The 20,832-nt window shown below is 44.8% G+C and overlaps 1 protein-coding gene across 1 annotated transcript; it reads right to left on the bottom strand.

Moving 5' to 3' along the window:
- Window positions 1-5,951: 5,951 nt before the first annotated feature.
- On the bottom strand, window positions 5,952-15,214 carry ITM2A (integral membrane protein 2A). The gene is made up of 6 exons (XM_084293807.1): window positions 15,054-15,214; window positions 11,849-11,980; window positions 11,437-11,625; window positions 10,825-10,935; window positions 9,535-9,685; window positions 5,952-7,054 (listed from the first exon to the last, which is right to left on the bottom strand). Exons 1-6 carry the CDS (start codon window positions 15,135-15,137, stop codon window positions 6,966-6,968), a joined length of 756 nt encoding a protein of 251 aa, XP_084149933.1. The 5' UTR covers window positions 15,138-15,214; the 3' UTR covers window positions 5,952-6,965.
- Window positions 15,215-20,832: the final 5,618 nt, after the last annotated feature.

Here is a 20,832-nt window from a genome sequence, read left to right as displayed (position 1 = left end):
AAAGGGATGTGGGGCAGCTGGCGCTGTCTCCCCGGGGAGCAGAGGACCCCTCTGTGCCTCAGCCCCAGGGCCAGAGGCACCATCGTGAACTTGTGCCTGTCACAGAGGCAGGAGACAGCCACCAGAGCTGCCCAGGATGGTTTGGTGTGGGGCAAATGGTGCAGGTACTCACTGAGCTAAGGGACAGCCCAGTGAGCAGCAGGGAAATAAGTGAGCTGAATTTCGCACGTGAGCACTGAACTAAACGCACAAGAAATCCTGTTCGCAAGCCCTGCCGATGACTTCATTACTGATGGGGTTTGCCCTCAGATTCCCATTGAATATCCACATACCTCTGAAGCTTATTCTGGATTGTATTTTGTAATGGGATCATACTCTTGTGCTGGCTCAAGGCCACATCTGAACCCAGCTCAGGGCCCTGGTGTGCACAGTGCCAAACCCTGGGTGAGCACCAGGGATTTGTTAGCATCAAGGGCCACGTGAGGGCAAGTTTGCCTTCATTCGCATTCATTCAGCAGAATGAGTTCACTTTGGGGGCTCGGGTGTTTGTTCTCAGAGATCTGATCTCTGCACGACAAGCCCTTGGTAGGATTAGCAAATGGGGACTGCAACCCCATCCATCCAAAGGCAAAAGGAGGAACACAGAAGCAATACTGCAAGGCTGACAGTAGGGCTTTGGAGCACACATCCATGCTCCCCAGTGCAATAGCACAGCCTGTGCAGCCTCTTCCACGTGTGAAAACATATAAGAGGTAGAAAATCAAGCAAAAAAAGAAAAAAATTAAAAAAAAAAAAGAGAAAAAAAAAAAAGAGAAAAAAAAAAAAAAGTCTTGTATAGGGAAACCATTAGTTCCACTAAGGAACAATGAATTTTGTGAGTCTAGGACATGCTATTATCCAGTGGTATTTATAAATAAGAGATACAGAAGCTGTTGAGATATGGAGCTCCTTCTCTCGCGCTCGGGGCGCTCAGCCAGACACTTTGTTTTCCCTCCTGTTAGCATGAGTCACTTCCCTTCCAAAAATCTAGGGTTGTAATCTACCACAGAACAGGGCCCCAGAAATACAGTGGCAGTCAGCACCTCCAGATGCAAGCTCCTCTTAGCTGGCAGACAGTTTTACCTCCGAGTCACCTCCAGCCAGGCAAACCCATACCACAGATCACGCCTTCAGACCGTCAGCAGTGGAAGGAGGTGGCACCTTTGGAGGGCCATTTCTGCTTCGCAGCTACCCACCTGCTTCAGCCGTGCCTTGCAAACTGTCCAACGTGATAATACCAGAGCCTTGACGAGAGCAGAAGAACTCAGGACATCAAGGAAAGCAGCTTATACTGCCGCGCAGATGTACGAGATAAGGCTGAATGCTTTCATTTCTTTTCAGAGCGCAAACTTAAGTGAAAAACAGCAGTTACGGCTCAGATCATAAGCGCAGATCGCAGCCACGGAAGCGCTGTCATTTACTTCGTGTGAAACAGCCTGGCTTCCTCTTTTACTGTTAGGTGAGGAGGCAGAGCCCTGGCTGCTGCCAGCCTCACACTGTACCGGTGATGAGCACACCGGTGCGGACAGGGCAGCCTGAGCGGTGGCTCCTACCTCTCTCTGATTTGTCTGAGCACTAAGGATTAACGAGTGAGAGGGGCTCCCGAGAATCTGAGGTGACAAAGCAGCTGTCACTGTCAAGCCCAGGGAGGCTGAAATACTGAATTACTGATCTTCACGTGAGAATGTAGAGTTACAATCGATATCATCTAAAAAAAACATGTATGAATAAATAAAATAAAGGCCCCACCTCCCCAAAGAAAGCAAACACACACACGCCACCGACCCAAAACGAGGGATTGGTGATCATCAAAGAAACTGTGGGTTTATCTGTCGGTGGAGCTGTTCCTGATGAATCCCACAGGCAGGCACTCTAACGCCAGCAGAAGAGCTCCTGGCTCCTCTCCAGCCAGGGATTAGGCTCACAGGAAGGAAGCTCTTGTTCCAGAAGAAGGTGTCCACATACGGGCTTAACCTGGAACAACTTCAAATGTCAACATGCCCTAAAATGGAACAGCTCAAGAGAAGCTGAGCACGCCGGTAACACACACAGGTCACCTACACCCACAGTCAGAACGGCTCTTAAGGCAGTGAATTCACTTCTACATTTGTCAGTGTGAAGCCTGGGAGAGGAGCCACCCTACAAAATGACAGAAAACAAGCTTAAGCAAACAAAATAGTCGGAGCTATAAGAAATAATTTCCTTTGGAGGTGGAGTGCTAGGTGGCAAGGCTTTAATTATTCTCAAGACAGGAAATACACCCATTTCTATTGCCTAGGCAATAGAACGCAGATAAACACATAATAAAGAAATCATTTTAATGAAATAGTGTGACTATAATTATATATACGTGTAATTATTTTGCTCAGAGTCTCAAAGCTTCAATCAGTGCTAGCATCTGGGCACCGTGCCATGCTGGCAGCCCAGCCATCCCCCAGCCAGCTTGAAACGAGGACAGTCAGAGCAGCTTTAATTCCTCCAAGCCCTACCTCGAGTGCAGTCTTCCCAGAAGTGGTAATTCAGCCACACGGCTAGCATGTACCCCTGCAGGGAGTCCACAAGCTAACCGCACTGCGTGAATCTGGCCCTCCACGTGCTCTTTTCTGCTCTAGGATTTTTAGTCTGGGGCACATTAGGAGAATGTGAGATTAAACACATCAGATTGTGCATGTTTTTACCTAAAAACCATAATGTTTTCGTTCTTTCTAGCCTTCCTGAGTACTTTGGAAAGGGACAAGAAATGAAATTGTCCACCTGCAAAGACTAAAGCTGGCACCTGCTGTCGTTACGAAGAGGACTGTCCAAGTTAGCTCACCCTGCTGCAAGCAGAGCCAAAGCAATCGGGGAAGAACAAATCCCAAGCATAGGAGGAGGATTAAAAATACAGTAAACCAAACTTCCTCGGGGAAATGCAGTGCTGGTTTCAGAGCTGGGATATTTCTGCCATCATCCACCATAAACTCTTCTGAGCTACGCCTGTGTTTTTGGTAGCTTTTCCTGTGATGCAAAGAACTAAGAAAGTCCACAGAAATCAGCCCAGTCCTGCTGAAGTCCGAGCAGATTCCTTTCTTCTGGGTGCCTACATGCACACCGTGACTTTCGGTATAGCTGTGAGGTGAGTTTTTCACACCCTTGCTAGCAAGGCTGTGCTGCAACAGCCCATGGTACAGGGTTGAGCTTATGGTGAAATACGTCCCACTTTTAGCCAAACAGCTTAACAAGTCTGAGGTGCTAAAGCTTTAATTTCATATCATGCTGAGGCCTCTGTATGTCTTTTAAGTGTTTCATCACTGTCCCCATTTTTCCTTACCTGGATCTTCATCTCAAGGTATTTATATAAGCAAGCAACAACTTAATTCTTATGTTTTGATTGTTTTGTTTTGTTTTGTTTTAACCACAAGACCAGGCTGCAGAAAAACCTGAAGTTCTAGCGTAGGGGAGCATCTCCTCTAATGGCAATGTCTGTCTGTCACTCACACCATCACCAGCCACCCGCATCTTACGGGTCACACTCAAACAGAAAGCCTTCAGGCTTCTGCAGTGGCCAGCAGCATCTGCTCCGACTAACAAATGTGTTTGCTCTTCCTTGCCATTTTCTTCTATGTTTTCCTGATCAGTGTTACAAATAAACTTGAAAAAACTCAAAGGTAGTGCTGGAATATGAATCATCCAAAGCACTGGAATCCATTTTAACATTCATAAAGGTATTTAAAGCTTTAGTTTAAAAACAATATCATAAAAGATAACCTGCAAGCTGGCATAAAGACAGTTGTCTGTACACAAGTGCACAGAGGCTGCTGATTGTCCTGTGCACGCCGATTACTTTTTGAGTCAGCACACTTGTAAAAACCAGCCACTGCTGTAAATGAGCTTGCATTTGCATCTTGGCAATATTATTAGTTACAATACTCATGTTTAAAGCATAGTCTTACTCAGCTATTAAGTAGTATTTCATACATTTACACGTTACTGTTATAAAGTTGCTCTTCACTGAAGGTAAACTATGCCCAAAAGCAAAGACTCAACACCAGCTGAAGGAAGCCTGCCCCAAGCCACCTTTGTGTTTAGGTACAGTAGTTACTCGGAAACCTCGATTTCAGCCTAAATAGGTGCAGTGTCAGTTTGAGTCACCCACCAGTAGCCAGCTCGTGCTGAGGCACCGAGTTTTTATCGGTTATGTGTGTGTACCTTCCAGCCCAGCCCCAGGCAGCTGAGAAGCAAAGGGCTTGCTGACTGTGCCACCTACCGGTGCAAGGCAGCCTCCTGACTCTTGCAGAGCGGATGGATGAATTCAGCTCCTCAAAGATACCGATCTGGAAATAACCAGCGCTCCCAGGACCTTATTGGAAGCCACCTTGCAGCGGCAGCCCTTTGATCAGAGTGCCTGTCCGCAGCACAAAGCCATCAGGGCCAGAGCATGAGCCCAGCACGCCGCCCGCACGGCTGAAACTGCAGCTACTCTCTCAAAGACAGAGCCCCGAGGAGGTGAGCAGAACAATGTGTTCCTTCAATACGCTGGCTCGTTGCCTAGTACATCTAATAGGTTTTTAAGGAACTGACTTCATGCGTTTAAAGTCTTTAGCAGGCAAAGGTAAGAGAAACCGCTGCAGCCTATCTGGAAGCGTTTCTTGCGTTCCTGCTCCATGGCTAGAGACAGCCAGCAGGTTAAAGGCCTGCACGCTGAGAGCCCTCCCGCACAGCTGCTCAGAGCTGGAAGGAAGAGTTCCCGTCTCTGTTTGCAATCCAGCCAAAGCTGAACGCTGCAGTCAGATGCTCTTGCTCTCTGCAACTAACTTGTTTCCAAATCTTCCCACTACCAAACCAAACCAGACAACCACCCCACCCTCGATATCCTCTCAGACGATCCAGAAATCTTCCCCACGGTAACTTGTCCAAGCACACAGCAAGCCTGCAGCCACACGGACAAGTTTCTACTGCTTCCCCTGGTAAAACACACCTAGCTCTCTAACAGATTAAGAGGTTTCTACAGCACTGTAGTCCAGTAACAAAGTTAAGGACACAAAATTCCCTGCTACACTTACTGTTTTACAGACAAATGCTCTGATTACAAAGAGCAAAGCTCTGGTTTTGGGACATGTCCTCTGCATTGCCCTATATGTAGGGAGAAGAGCTGCATTAATTTCCAAGACACAACAACAAATTTCCCCACTGCCCCAGAGCTGGTCGACTCCTTTCCACTGCACACTTTCACAATGACAGAGGAGCTCCTCCTATAGTGGCATTTTACTCGCTAGTTCTCAGCGCAGACAGCCTGCTTATTGTTTTACTTCCAGCTGTAGAAGTCACAGATATTTTCCAGGAAAGCCAGAAGGGTTTGGTACATTAACTCTTTGAGCAATCAGACTAATACAAGTCTCACTGTCTCCTACCTCTGTGCTTAGAGCTGGTAAAAGCTGAACAGTGCTTCTGTAAGATGTTTGATTAATCCTCGGCTGTCTTGGAGTTAGAATATGCTAAAAAGATTCATCTCATGAGCATGGCCATAAATGCAGTAATGCAAGCATAGTGTTGGCCTCCAGCCTCCTCAACAACATTGAGAGATGTGTGCTAGAATTTACCCTTTTTTTTTTTTTTTTTTTAAACTATACAACTGAGCTGCTGCCCTCATGCCAGGAATTCAACTTATAGTAGCACTAAGCTTCACTAACACCTACACCGTGGGGGATCCAGTTTGTAGTGATGCATCTTTTCCTCCCTCTGTTCCTCCAGTTTTGCACCACAAAGCATTTCCACAGTTAAAAGGAAGAGGAAATCAGGCTTCATGGACTGAAGGAGGTAGGGAGAACACCAAACGCTAGCCCAGACCCACAACCCTCACTTCCCCCTCACGGGCCATATACCCGCATAGTGCCCTCTGCTTCTGATCACCAGGAAGTCACACAAACACCAGATTTTTAGAGAAACATTTATTACAGGGTTGCAGAATTTATGCCAATATAAAGTCCCTTAATAAAACTCTCATCAACTGCAGGATGCTATGTCTTCGCTGTCTTTATACTACAGCTTTCAAAAAAGGAACAATGCTCTGACTGCAGTAGTAACGCTACTTGCTCATAAAAAGTTGATCTAAAAAGCTTGTATAAGCCAGTAGTTTAAGTTTACAACTACAGTCACATTCACAAGTGAGCTATTACCAGAACAGATTCTTGAAATAGAAAGTTACAGGATAAACCAACTCATAACCAAAATACTGACAAGCTTTAAGAGCAACTCGATCTGAATCTAAGAACTAAATACCACAAAACCAAACAAAGGTAGAAGAATTAAGTGTAAGCTCAGGGAAGGTTCCAAATATACATACGAATTCAATACAGTAATTGCACAAAAAGAAAGGGTAGTGTTAGAGGTTTATGATCACTGAGGTTGGATTTTACATGCTTCACACATGGATGTTAAAATAAACCTTCAATGATATGCATCAGGAGGTTTTTAGCCAGGAGACTGAGTGCAGAGCTACTCTACAGAACTACACAAGATGTGCAAACCACAGATTATTAATACATTAATCATCCTGTGAAAGTTAAGGTGAACAGAACTGGTTCCAGCCAAGGAGTTGGTTAACATTTCTGTATATATGTTTTTCTGCCATTCCCAGATTACTGTAGATCACACGCATTCGATGGATAAACTGATGTTACCCTTCTGAAAAAAAAAACAACAAACCAAAACCAACAAACAAAACCAAAACACCTTACTCAAATTTAAATTCTACAGAAAACTAAGAATAGGTATACCAAGGATCAAAAAAAAGCTGAAATGGTGACTGTCTTCTTGAAATACAAGCAATACACAGAAAATGCATAAGGCTTTTGATTATCACTGCACATTTTAATTTAAGAAGTCGACATCTAATGGTGAGACTTCTCAATGAAGGTGTGAACTAGTCACCTCCCATCCAACGCCTTTCACTGTTGACAGATCTTTGTTTCAACAACGAAAGAGTTTTCAAAGTGTCTGATTGAGTGACAGTTCTCCGCTGAACGTTTCTGCAGACCTGCGGACGAGACAAGATGAGAGCCTAAGTAAAGCAAGAGATCTGCAACTCTGCAGCAAGCATTTACAGGTTTGTTTGTTTAAGTCATCACAAACAACAATGAAATACAATCACTTTGTGCATATTGTTTTTACACCCAGGAATTACCATCTGAGCTGGATACAGGCTGGTTTGCCATCAGAAAACCTCCCCCATTCTCAGAACAGTGACAACTTCAGAGGGGGCTAGATACAGACAGAGGATAAAGCAAGATCTTGTCGTTTAACCCAGGAGCCTGTAATTACTTTAGTGACAGAAGAGAGCACTGAACAGACTTTCTCATAGCCCTTCCTAACCACAAAGAAAAGTAATTTCAGTCTTCTTTGCCTTACAGGAAAAGAGGTGAAAAACTCTAAAAAGGTGCAGGGGAAAAAAAAAATAAAAAAAAATAGTTCAATAGTTCTTTATCAGCACTTCTCTCCACTCCAGTATGCATTAACAAAGAGTGTAATTCTACAGCACAGTCTTCACCTGGGAAGAGAGATGAGGATTTACCACTCAGCTGATGACCTTACTGAAGTTTTTTCCTAACACTGTTAAGGTGATTTTCTCTATTCTGGGACATGCCAGCACTGGATCTGATACAGGCAGTTTACCTCTGCCAGCTGTGAAGCTTTAATAGGAGACAAGAAAATGGTAGTCCTGCAGTCAGAGACAAGCTGATCAACTAAAACACACCGGTATACAAGAATCAGAGAAGAAAGCTTTAAGCTTGTTTAATAAGCACAGAATTGTTCAGAGTATGCAAGCAGAGCTATCCGTAGAAGTCTACAAGCATTCTCCTAAATCAAACACAGCAGGATACTGGTTTGTTTTGTAAACACTAACAGCTGGACTATCAGCTCCTCAGCTCACCTCTATTTTAGCTAAAAATCTTCCAATGGCTATCCAACTGGATACACACACTGCACAGTCAGGAAGACCTGTCCAGTCTCTCACACCTTCACTTAGGCCTCGAGGGAACTGCCTCAGAACTGTCTGATCTAACAAACCATTCTACCAACTCCACAAAATCTGAGTGCAAACGCAGCAGCAGCTAAGTGAACAGACTCCTCCACACAGTTTTCAGGAGTTTATCCACTGCAGCCTAATTATTTAAGTTGGCCTGGTTTTGTGCATACTTGAAGAAAGGTGTGCTAGAAATCTAATCTGGAAAGCAAGAACAGTTTTCTCCTCAGCAGCAGTCCTCCATTTTACTCGAAGTTTCTCCCCCTACCTAGAGGGAAACAAGGTCAGTTACAGGAAAGAAACCGTACTAAGGGGCATTGTTCGCTTGCTAGAATCCTTTTGTGGAAGCATTCTGTGGAAGTCATTTACCGTGCAGCAGAGCTGTCAGCAACATGAATTGAAACATGCTATAGCAAGATGATCTTAAGGAATCACCGTAAAACACTCTCTGCAGTACTGTCAGTAGGCTACAGTCTTTCAGACACGAGAGCAGTCAGCCCAGACTTGTTCACAACAGCTCAGACACATGCCTCTCCCTCCCATAAAAGGAACATTTACTGTTTCTTCATCTGCTTTTGCTATTTAGGACCACTGTTTTATGTTGCCACATACAGAGCCTTCCGTCTTGTAGTAACAGGACGTAGTCTCTAGCAAACAGCAGATGTGGCTCCTGACGCTGCAAGCTGTAACTGGGGAGAGGAAAATCTTGCCCAAGAGTTTGGCAGGAAAACTGGAGCAGAGAGTTCTGACAAACCCATCATTTGCACTCTGAAAGGCAGTAACTGACAAAGGATTAGTTTGCCATGCATTTGATGAGAGCAGCAGACTAAATGGTTTGAGAACTACAATGAACTAAAATCCATAGCATCACATTTCTGTACTTCAGGCCTCCTTCCAATGTGTCAAACCTCTGACACAAATTCATTCCTTTTCACAGAACGGCTAGGGGTGCCACAAAGAGACACGCGAAGCAGAAATAGAGCTCAGAAGTTCCCAGGATGTGCTCTTCCTCTTTCAGAGCAGAAGTCTGGGATGTCCAGATCTAGATGATCAGTATTTCTCAGAGCAAATGAACGAGAAGATAATGTTATTTGATGCTCCTGCAACCCACTTTCAGAAAGGACAGTGAAAGAGTAAGCTACACCTACAGAGACCCACATAATCTGTTGGAGCATTTGAGTTTTTAGGCCAAACTAATCTATGGCTTCAACCAGAAAAATGGAACACATTTGCTTATGTTCAAGCCTGTTTTGGGCACGTAACTTCTAACTCTGTAACCAAAAGCTTCTCTCACTGTGCTTGAAACTTAGACATCTATTTGAAAATAGGGAAAACAACATCCATCAGTTCTAACAGCAGCCTCAGCTCAGAAGTTGTGCTGAACACTCAGATTTCCAGGTCTAAAAACCCTGACAGTGTATTTACCCTTTCCCTACTCCAATAGGAGGTTTTTTGTGGTTTTTTGTTTTTTTTTTTAACAGCAGGAAACTTACCTGTTATCTGGTCTCTGCGCTGAAGTCTGAAAGTCTCTTTTCCAACACAGAGTTGGTAAATGAAGATACCCAGATCAGATACATTATCTATCTCCTCCGTAACCACCATTTCTTCACGGACTAGGTAAGTCTGAGGCAGGTAAGAACCAGTCTAAAAAGAGAAAATACCTTGAGATACACTAGAACAGTAACAATGGACAATCACTACTTCTTTTTTCTTTGCTTTGGAAGGACTTGAGGCCTAGATTTCAGCTTTCCATCTGTTTAGTATTAAAGATATGCTAGTCTTGAAGAGTTGCACACCAGAGAAGTTAAAAACTGACAAAGGCCATGCCAAACAGCTGCAATTACATTCAAGTAAATTGCAGTTAAGATTAACTCTGCTTTCAAGTGCTTTGCAAATTGCTTGCTTCATACAAAGTAAGCATTAAGAAAATCTATTCAGGTTTATTTGTATGCAACAAAGTTCGCAGTTTAAACAGTGAAACTTTCATAATACCTAACTTTTGTAGGTCATGCTGTTTTTATTCTTTGTATTAGGTATAATTGCCTCAAACACGAAAGATGAAGTCTTCACCAAAATGCTTTAATGCTATTGAAATAACTTGTCACCCCTCAACTCCTAAAAGCAGGGGCAAGGGAACACACAAAGCTGATCTTCATTAAGCTAAAAAAAAAATAAATGAGCTAAGCTACATCAGGTGGCACCTAGCATTAGATGCTGAGGAGTCGATGACTTTTTAAAAAAGTACATTCGACACACGATAGTTCGGTATCACATTTAATTTGGAAGTAGCAGCAAGCTGTATCAGCTTGACCCAGAAGATAAGCCTTCTTGGAAGAATACCACTTTTAGTCACTGGACAGTCAAAATGCTTGCGGTGAGCTCATAACTACAGTGCCAGTAGAACAGAACAATTGTTCTTTTCATTAAAACTCGTGGGGGGGGGGGGAAGTGAGCTTTCCAGCGGCAACTTTCAGGTTTAGGCTTTCAATGACACTTGGAGCTTCATCAAATTGCTTTATAATAGCTAAATTTAACCTTATTTACTAGTTGCTTTCAGCTTCCATAAAGCTACGTATTAATAAGAGCATTACCCATGAATCTACTCAACATAATATACACTGACAGCTGGCCTGAACTTTAGTACAGTGACTGAGCCAGGGGGATTATGTACTTCCATGGCAAGAGGACTGTTCTAGCAAAAGATTGGAGTTCAGGAGCAATATCCAGCGTTCTTATCAGGAATTCTCTCATCAGCATAACTAAACAATCAAGACTCCACATACCGCCAGTTTTGCAAAGAGATCCATCAGATTCCTTGGCGGCATGACTATGGATGTGTTCAATGGAATCACATAGCAGTTGCCCAGTTGCAAGTCAAGATATGCCGTCAAAAGCTATTTTGGAGGGAAAAAAGGTTTTCAACTGATTAATCACGGCTTTTTGATTATTAGCACACAGTTCTACAAAGTCTAAGAAGTAACTTCAGAAAGATGAAGAACAGCTAGCTGCATGCACTGCTTTGATACAAGTGTCCAAAGCAAGAACTTAGCTATTATCACCTCTCCAAAGTTGTTATACTTTACATCAGAACTGAGAGCTGACTAAGCTGATAAGTGGTTGTTCTCTACAAGTTAATTGTTTAGAGAAAGTGCTAAGGTCTTCCTAGTCACTTCATCCTTACCACTGGGTGCAAAATTGAAGAGACTAAAATTACCAACATTATCTGCCCCCTTTCCCTTTTTTTAATAAATTTAACTTCACAGAGCACTCAGCCAGAACCACCTGCATTTACAGCTCTCAAGAATGAAAACCTTGGAGCTATCATGACGAGCATTCACTCTAGTTTCCCAGTGAGCTGTGAACCAGTTGTTCCTTACTGCTGCACTTGTACTTACCCTATCAAAGTCATGGACAATCGCGGCCGGGTCACTGTCTGAGAATTTCGGGACGGGCACATCGATGATGGCTATGTTGTCATCTTCCCGAATGTCAGCTTCTTCAGCAATAGGCAAGAAATAAGGTTCCACAGCACGATCCCGGTTTTCATTTTCAAAGTAACACATTTCGCCACGGTACACCTTATGCTGGAAGTAAGAGCAAGATTAGTTATTTTTTTACAGTGAATATTGCTTTAAAACTACACTTCCAACATCTGTGTTACAAAGAAGTGCAAGCCTGAGACCTGAAGCTTTTATAAAGGGTACAGAAGCCTTGAGGTCCCAGTTACCAAAAGATTTCTATTACACAGGTAACCAGTTTATAATTACATTTTTTGTCAGTGATGCTTAAAAAGAACTTTCTCACTACCTTAGGCATGAAGTACTTGTAGATGCAGGCTCCACCGACGACAACTCCTGCCAAGATGAACGCTAAGCCCAGCAGAGTCAACAGACATCTTCCAGAGGAGTTTTCACCTCCGTGTGTGGCAACTTCCGGATCCTTTAACCAGAGAAGGATAAGAACTGAGAAGGTGCAGCCACCCACAATTTAAAGTCGACAGCTACCAAGTGGTTCACTTTGACCTACAACCCGACGATTCTATTTCCTCTAGGTGTGTGCTGAGAAGTCAAGCATCATAAAGTAGGAAAGCACTTCCACGAAATACTGCTGCATCATAGCAAGATGAGCTTTCACATAGCACTGAATAGAGAATATTTTCCTCATTACAGTCATCTTTCTAGACAAACCTCTGTCTGGAAACTGTAGCTGTTTGAAAAACACTACTTGAGCTGTAAGAAATTTAAATAACTGTAACAATAGATACAGTGCTGCAGCCACAATATTGTACAAGGAAAGCAAGATTTGTAGAGCAAGGTCATTTTCAGGAACACAGTGTTCCCAAAGCCTACTTCCTATCCTCTTCTCCTCCGTCAGATGGAAGAAAAATAGCATTACTGTTCTTAACAGAGCTGGACTAACACAGGAAGCTAAGATGCAATTTTGTCTATTAGTCGGGAAAGAGACATCTGACATAAATCCCACATTTGGGTTTCAGAACTTTCTCAGAATATGCATGTTAAATTCACCGTGAAGGAGAACCACCCATCAGCTCAAGCACGGCTTCAAATTATGTCAAATAAGAATAAACTCCTGTGGTACATCCTACCTTGCAGCTTCAAAACCCTGCTCCTTTGGTGGAAGGAAGAGTAATGTTTTGTATATAGCAGCCTAAAAGCCTGTAGTTCACTGGCTTGTTTTTTCCTGGTCCGCTTGCAGACAGAGGACTGCAGCCAAAGGAAACAACTCTCACCATTACATAACACGGTGATCACTTGTGTAATGCTGATCCAGAGTTGGTGGCGGTATCTGAACGACACAATTTAAAGCCCTGTTCTTTACGTGCCTTCCTAGGCTTTCAGTCAAAAAGCCCACACAAGAGAAGTTGAGAGAAGAACAAAAGCACTGTCAAATCCTAAGCAATCAGAATAGACATTCACCTGGAGAAATAAACCCTTCAGGTCTACAAAGAAAGAAAAAAGCCATAAATACTTAGATAACCTACATGTTTGGCACGTAGTCCGTTTAATGATTCATGACTACAGCATTTAAGGGTTTGCTTTCACAACCTGCTCTTTCAATTCAAAATGTAGAAAAAGATGAATTCACACGGGGTGCAAAAAAAGCCAAAATGAATGTTTTCCTCTGTGCTGTTCCTAGACTCAGCACCCAGATTTAGCACAGCAGCCTCTGTGGCCATTCCTAATTCTGGTCCCCTTATTTGCACTCCTGTACAACACAATAAGTTTAAATGACCTGTGATCAGAACAAGTCACAGTATTTTTACAAAAGCTGCACTTATTTCCACGCTCAGCAAGATATGGCAGCGTAAAAGTCAAACCCATCAGCTATGCAACTAACGAGACAAAAAAAACACTGTTTAGTGAAAGTCAACACTCCTACATTCCACTCTCTCATCCTCCAAACAGAAAAGCGTTGGTTCAGCAAGACATAAGCCGCTACAATTGGCTGGTTAAGTGTTTGTCACAACAAAAAACTAAACTAGTTCCATGTCAGAATTATGCCACATTTACATGTCATTATGTGGAAGCCATCTTTCAGAGCCAGCTTGGTTTTAAGATCAAGGCTGGTTCTGTTCTCATCGTGTTCTGCCATCTCCTCCACCTCGCCGTTCCTTACTCATCGTTAGTGAGGCCTCTCATTAGCTGCACGCAGCAGCCCGCACCAGGTTCCAGCACTTCAGACGTCCCAGGGCTCAGATGATGTCAAGGGCTAAGTAGCTACACTTGCGCCACACTTGTTTCAAACACAGCCAAGCTATTTATCATATTAAAAAGCAATGTCAGAAGCCTGATCTCAGAAGAGTTGACGGAGCTGATAAGAGAACACAATTCAAGACTTTGCTCCAACAGGTTACACAGCCTCTAAAACCAATATGAGCAATAAAATACCTGCAAGGAAAATGCAGTTCTGAGCTGTGCAGTAACAAGCAAAGAAAAGAAGGAGTAACAGAGGAAAGAAATGACTCCTGTTAACATGGGCAGCTAGGTCAAGAGCTGCTGTTGACACAGTCCACTCCAAAGTACCTGCAAGGAGAGAATTCTGCAAGCTCAAGGGTTTGCTGCAGGTAGTCTAGGGGACTTCTGCTGTGCTGTTTCAACCAATGTTAGCCACTGAGCTTGTTTGCTCTCCAAAAATATCCCATCTAAAGAATAAGCATTAGAACAAGTTTGTTTTCAAGGAGAGTTGTGAACTCGCTGTTTGCATGCCCTCAAGTCAGAGCGAAGAGGTATTAGAAACAAAGTCAGACGTGTATGCACACACCGACTGACCGAGAACACTGCGGTGTGTGTACCACAATGATGTAAGCTGCTTCTAAACAGAAGGAGCTCAGCTCTCATGAGAACAGAAGGGAGGGCACAGGGCAATGCTAGGACTGCGCTCAGCAGCCGCATGGCAGAGGCTGCTGAAGATACGCACCCCACAAGCTGCGTGAGGAGCAGCTGACGATGAAGGAACTGACTGACCTCTCTAATCTACAGCATGCCCTCTGTGCAGTTCCTCAGCTTCCTCCTCGACCTGCTGTGCCGTTAGCTGTACAGGGCACGGCTCTGGCAGCCCGAGGGGCAGCAACACCACAGCCCAGCCTTCCCCAATTCCACGGGAAGGCTCCTTACGCTGCGTGCAGGGCTATTATTTGGCTAAAAACCCAACCGCAGCGGCTCCTCTCCGCCACGAGCAACAAACCCGGCCCTAGCGCTCCCACTTCGTTGACCCAGCGGCCGGCCTGACACCGCCGGCACCAAGCACGGCGCCTCCAAAACCAAAAGTAAAAACCCGAGTAAAATCGGCCCAGTTCAGCGCCACTCAGCGCAGCCTGGAAGCCGCCGGAGCGGCCGAAACCGTGAGGGGACCGTGAGGGGACCGTGAGGGGGCCCCGCAGCCGTCACAAAATGGCGGCCGCCGCTTCCTCCTCCTCCTCCTCCTCGCCCTCCCTCACCGCCACCCTCAGCCCCCTCAGCCCCCCAGCCCTGCCCAGCCCCGCTGCCCGCACCCTGTCGGCCACCAGCGCCTCGGCCGCCTCCTTCTTGGCGCCGTCCTTCTGCGCGAAGGGGGAGCTGAAGGCGATCTTCACCATGGCGCCGCCGCCGCCGCCGCCTGCCGCCGCTCAACGGGCTCCGGCCGCCGGGGCGGCGCCTCAGCGCCGTGGCCACGCCCCCCTCCCCCGAGGGGCGGGGCCTCCGCTAGCACCGCCCCCTGCAGAGGCGGGTGGGGAGGAGGGGGGGTATGGGGGTGTGTGAGGGGGGGGCGATGCGGGGCTGTCAGTGTGTGAAAGTCCCTTTTTAGCCCTAAAAAGATGATCTTGTCCTTGAAAGTGGTGAATGAAGGGTAACAAAGCACAGTGCACAGCCACTGCGGGGGGTGCTGTGGGCTCCACGCAGCGCAGGCGCCATTAGGCAGGGTGCCATAATGGCTGTGAGGGTGCCTGAGGCGGCGGTGTGGGTGCTGTGGGAACACCCGGGGATAAAACCTCTCACCGGGGCGCCTGGTGGTGAGACCACCACAGGATCTCGCCTGTCCCCCATGCCGAGGCCCACCTGCCTCCCCAGCCCTTAGCACAAGCCCCAGCGAGCAAGCCACGCTGTCAGGGAGCCTTCCAGAAGCCCCATGGTTTATCCCCACTGGGGTTCACACAGCCCCACAGCCACACCTGGGGCTTTGCAGGCAAGGGCACAGACCTCACCCCTGCCTTAAAATGTCTGCATCCTAAAAATGGCCTCAAATCTGGGAGAGGCCATCGGTGATGTGGTAGCGTGGGGTGAGGGGACAGCAGCAGGGAGATGGCACCCGCTGCACGATCCCACAGCCTCCCTCCTTTTATCTGGGACCCTTTTTGCACATTGCTCACGTTGGTAATCCCACAAATGCCTCATATTACGTGTTTGCCCCCGGAGCACATCACAGGTGACAAGGAGGTGTTTCAGGGCCATACTCAGCATGGCACCATGTTGGGATATTTTCAGTCAAGTGCACCATCAGCCACCTCCCGTCTCCTACAAAATACGGCCTGAGGAGGCTTTAGCAGCCAAGAAGACAGACAAGACTTCACCAGTCATTAATGTCTCCAAAGGGGGAAAAGAAGAAAAGGCTTCATGTGCTAAAACGTCTGAAACCATCTTCTCCTTCGCATGATGAAAGACTGTGTCAGCCTCATTGGAATTTGACTTTATGGCTCTTGAAAGAAATCTGTTTTGAATCTGGTGCCTATCCCATTGAACTCTCTTCCCCGCAGACAGCTGTAATTAAACAGAACTGAACACTATGCAAATATTGCAATAAGTAATTCTTCTAAGTGTAAACAAAATGCAGTGTGTATTCCAGCATTCAAAGCATGTTCCTGTTATTCTACAGATGCAATATCACTGTTATTTCCTTTCAAGATCATAGGTTTGATATTGCTGCCTTTCATGTTAGTAAGAATTTTGACTTCATTCAAATAACAGTCTTTTATGTCTATTTAACCTGACTTCGTCTAGTAACAGAAAACACTTTTACCTCATTTTGCCAAGAAACCAGCTAAAATTTAATTGTCATACTTCATAGCCTTAGCATGTTAAGAATGAGTTAAAGCATACTATTAGCATAGTCCTTAAAACACAGATTTTAAAAGAGATTAGATAGATTTCCTGTGTGGCCAATGCAATATCTGTGCTCTACAAGCTGACAGTTTATCTATTATATGAGAAAATTTCAGTATCTCAATCTAGGCTAATTATTTTGTGCTTAAACAAATTGACTTTATTTTCCAATTACCCAACACCTTTACTTAAAAAAAGGACACAGAAATAAAGCTGGAATAGACCCTTGCTATTTGTCAAGGCTAATGTCTGTACATCCTGCTTGCTTCACTCTCTACATCCTGTGATGCACTGCAAGGGATGGATGCACCTTGAAAGACTGTGCTCAGATAACAATTCAAATACTTTTTTTTTTTTTTTTTTTTAACCTTAATTCACTGAATTTGCAAAACTGGAACTGTCATAAGATTCACCTGTTTTGTTTTGTTTTTTCTTTTTGCATTTCCATTTGTAGCATCTGTGACAACCTACATGTGAAAAAAAAATATATATGTTCAAAACTTCTTTAAAATATGCAATGTCCAGGGAAATGTTATTCCAGTATCATCAGACAATTTTTTCCTATCCTTATGCACTGATAATAGCTGTCAATTTAGTCAGTAACTTTTCCTTCCATATAAAACTCATTGTACAACATTCTGATTGTATTTTGTAGACCAGCTGTAATCTGAAGTAACAGGCCTGGGAAGACAAATTCCACCCTGAGATGCACAAACATAAGGCAATTCAATTTCTTTGCCATCCTGAAATCATCAGGCTGTTCTACCGAATAAATATTAGAGATCTCCATGGGTGACTTCATCGTTTTGTCTGTAAAATGCTTTTGTATTAGCCTCTTAGTACTGGCCCGGTTTTCTTTCAGACTTTTCCCACATGTTGGCTGTAGTTTAGGCTTGGAAATTCCAAGACATCTAAACAAGTAGCATCACTTATTCTTTTAAATTTAGTAATATCTTTGATTTTCCTTCTACTAAAGCATTCTGGCCTTATTTATTTATTTCTTTATTTTGGTATTTATTCAGGCGATCATCTTTATCACCTTGAAACGCAAGAGGTAATCTCCTTATCCTTAATTGTCCTTCTAATCCTTCTGGATTTGTAACGTTAAAGCAATAGTGCTCTAAACTGTAACAAATGTACAGATTGGATTGTTTTAGAGACTGGAGGAATTTGGCCAGAAAGAAGGGTGAACAGGTGTGCCGGATTGGCTATGATTCTGTTGCCTTTAGGCCTGCTCACGAATTGCTGTGAACCACGTCTCTTAAAAGTGGTATTAAACACGGACACTGCTCATTTTAGTGGTAGTGATGACATAAGTAGACCAGACAGTCTCAGAATATTAATTGTAATGTGCAGTAGTGTGTTTTATTGAGCCGATCATTGATTCAGCAGATAACGTCACTTGAACCATCTTTTTGAGCAACCCTGCCATAGAACTAAAACTGATTTTCAACGTGTAGGAGTTTTTAAAGTATTCTGATGCACTTTTTAAAAACCACAAGCTTCAAAGCGTGTTCATGTTTATTCTATCTCCTTCTCACGTATGCCAGGAGAATGCTTTTTTACCTTTTGGGAACAATATGGTATTACATTTGTCATAGCTCGTATTCTCGGGCTTTGAAGTAGAAGGCACTACATGTGTGCACAGTCTTCAGTCATGTGCATTGTTCTAGTTCAAACAAAAGTATGATCAAGAGGGCTGCAGTCTGGCAAGACATGTAAGCACACGCTTTACATTTCGATGGTCACTCACAGCTTAATATTAAGCATGTGTTTAAGTTTTTTGTTAAACTCCAAACCCTGTACATAGCTAAGTACTGAAGTGCACATTCAGGCAGCAGGGGCTTGGTCCTCTTTCTGCCCTTTACACAAGTTCACATGTACAGTGTATTTAATAAGGGACAGGCCCTTATTATTAAAAAGGGACAGGCCCTTATTAAATACACATACAGGAGCATTGCTCTGCTGAGCCCCAGCTTGGAATCAAGGTAGCACACAGAGAAACAATAATTAATACAAGTAATTGATAACAGTTTTAAATATACACTATATCCATCAAATGATATATATAGATATATATTTACAAATAGCATAGTCACTGAAAGAAGGGTGACAAAATGGAAATAATAAGTACATCACATAAGACCATTAAAAATGAAAGAGAAGCTACAAGGGTGCTAGCATTTACAAAAGGAAACTTTCCCTAATCTTGACTGTTTGTAGTTACCCAGATACTTCAAGTTCTGTTTTTTAACTCTGGCCCTTTTCATCCCTCTTTGTAAGACTTCCTCCTTCCTCATCTCCTCAGCCTGTTTTCCTTCACTCGCTAGCTCTGATATTCGCTGTCTTCACTACTTCTCAAATCAGAGATCGTGGTTCTTTCCTCTTTTGGTCCCTGCATTTCTACCTCACTCGTGTTTGTAAGGCTGTTGATAAGGAATCTATCAGCACCTTCAGACTACGAAACTGCCACGCTGCCAGCTGCCAATACAAACTTTCACAGGGGAAAGGTTTTCCCCCTGGGTTGTGATGAATTTGGGCCTTTGACTGAAGATACCAGTTTCTGGACAGAGATTACTGTGTTTGCTCCACTGACTTCCCGGAGTGCTTTTCTTTGTTACAGCAGCATGAGATTAATATCTGTGGCAAAGCCAGCAAACATTACTCATTCCTACTGATCACCTCATTACCAAATACTATAACAAGAATATTAGCTAAATGCAAAGCAGCCTATTTGCATTCAGGAGAAAGTCAGGAGCCCATTTTCTCTGTAGTGACAAACTGCAGAAGTGATGAGCAGAAAAGTGAGCCTCAAGGAGACAGCGACGGCGAGGTGATTACCGACCGAGCAGCAACGTCAACAGCAGATCCTCTAATGACTGTGCTCAGACTGAGCAGCGCAGAGGACCCGGCTGCCCACACAGCAGATGCCTCACAGAGCAGAATTCTGCAAGAAATTCCAGTCCTCCAGAAAATCTGCAAAGCAAGCAGCACGCCCGGAGTGATCAGCAAGCCCAGCGACTATAGGGCCGGATTCACCTCTGGTGTAACTGCAGTGAAGCAAGCACAATTACACCAGAGGGATGTGAGGGCCCCAGCGTCTTGGCAGGTCTAAAAAAGCATTGCTAAACTCTCTTATTAGAGGAAAAGCAGTAAGCACTCCAAGCTCAAGCTATCTTCTATTGAACTGACCGAATCGGCATTTTTGGACACAGAGTATTGTTTACCTGGGCATTGAGGGGTGTCATCTCTGGTCCCCCCTTTTTGCTTTCCCCCAGAACCACCCAGAGGGACTCTGTGCCCCAGCAATTCTCCCTCTGGCCGAGGTGGGCTTGCTGAGGCTCAGTCCGCTCTGCTGCTGCTCGACGGCACCATGCTGCGAGTCCACCTGCCTGGGGCTGCTTCGGGCGAGGGACCCCAGCCTAAGCAAGAACCATGGGGCTGGCACTTAGTAGGCACCCTAAATGGGAAAGTGCTGGGGTTAACCCCACCCCTCCATCCTTGGCATTTTCTCTGTGGCCTACCCCCCCCCTGCCTTGCTCGCAGTAGCTGGGGCGGTGGCAGAGCCCCCGTGCAGGAATGCAGCACAGCAGCACAGCCCACACCTCCGCCCCCCACCCGGGGCCTGGCAGGCATTGCTGCAATGTCCAGCCTCGCTTATCAGCATCAGCAAAACAACCAGGCGCTGACTGTGCTTGTGAACACAGGCTTAGCTTGAACTTAGCTCTGTGGCAAGCACGGACACAGGCGCAGCTTGTTTGGCTGTGTTTTCTGATCTGCACCGAGCTCGGCGTGTGCTCGCCTACAAATGCAGTTAAGCTAGAGCCATACATATATTGCGGCCGTGTGATCATCTTCCCAGATCAACAGAGCTGTCTGTGTTGGCACAGATCCCTCCTGCGCTGTCAGAACTGCGCACCGCCTGGTGTAGCTCGTTGGACTCGTTGCGTGCGGTTGTGCTTTGGGAAGTGTCGATAGGGCTCTGCACACAGCTTTGTCTGGCATAATGAAAATACTGCCTGCAGAGATGGGACACTCCTAAATGGTGTGATCAGCTTAACGCTAGTTCAGATTTTCAGTGAGGAAGCAGTTCTGAAAGAAGCCAGGGTTTGGTCTGATTGCATCCGTACGTGTTGCATGCATACCGTTTGCATATTGACCAGCTCTATCTGTTAATGTGCTGTTAATAAAGGA

Source organism: Netta rufina (genome assembly GCF_964035555.1).
Source record: "Netta rufina genome assembly, chromosome: 12".
NCBI lineage: Eukaryota > Metazoa > Chordata > Aves > Anseriformes > Anatidae > Netta > Netta rufina.
Note: the sequence above shows the minus strand (reverse complement) of the source record. Positions and strands in the feature narration are given on the sequence as shown.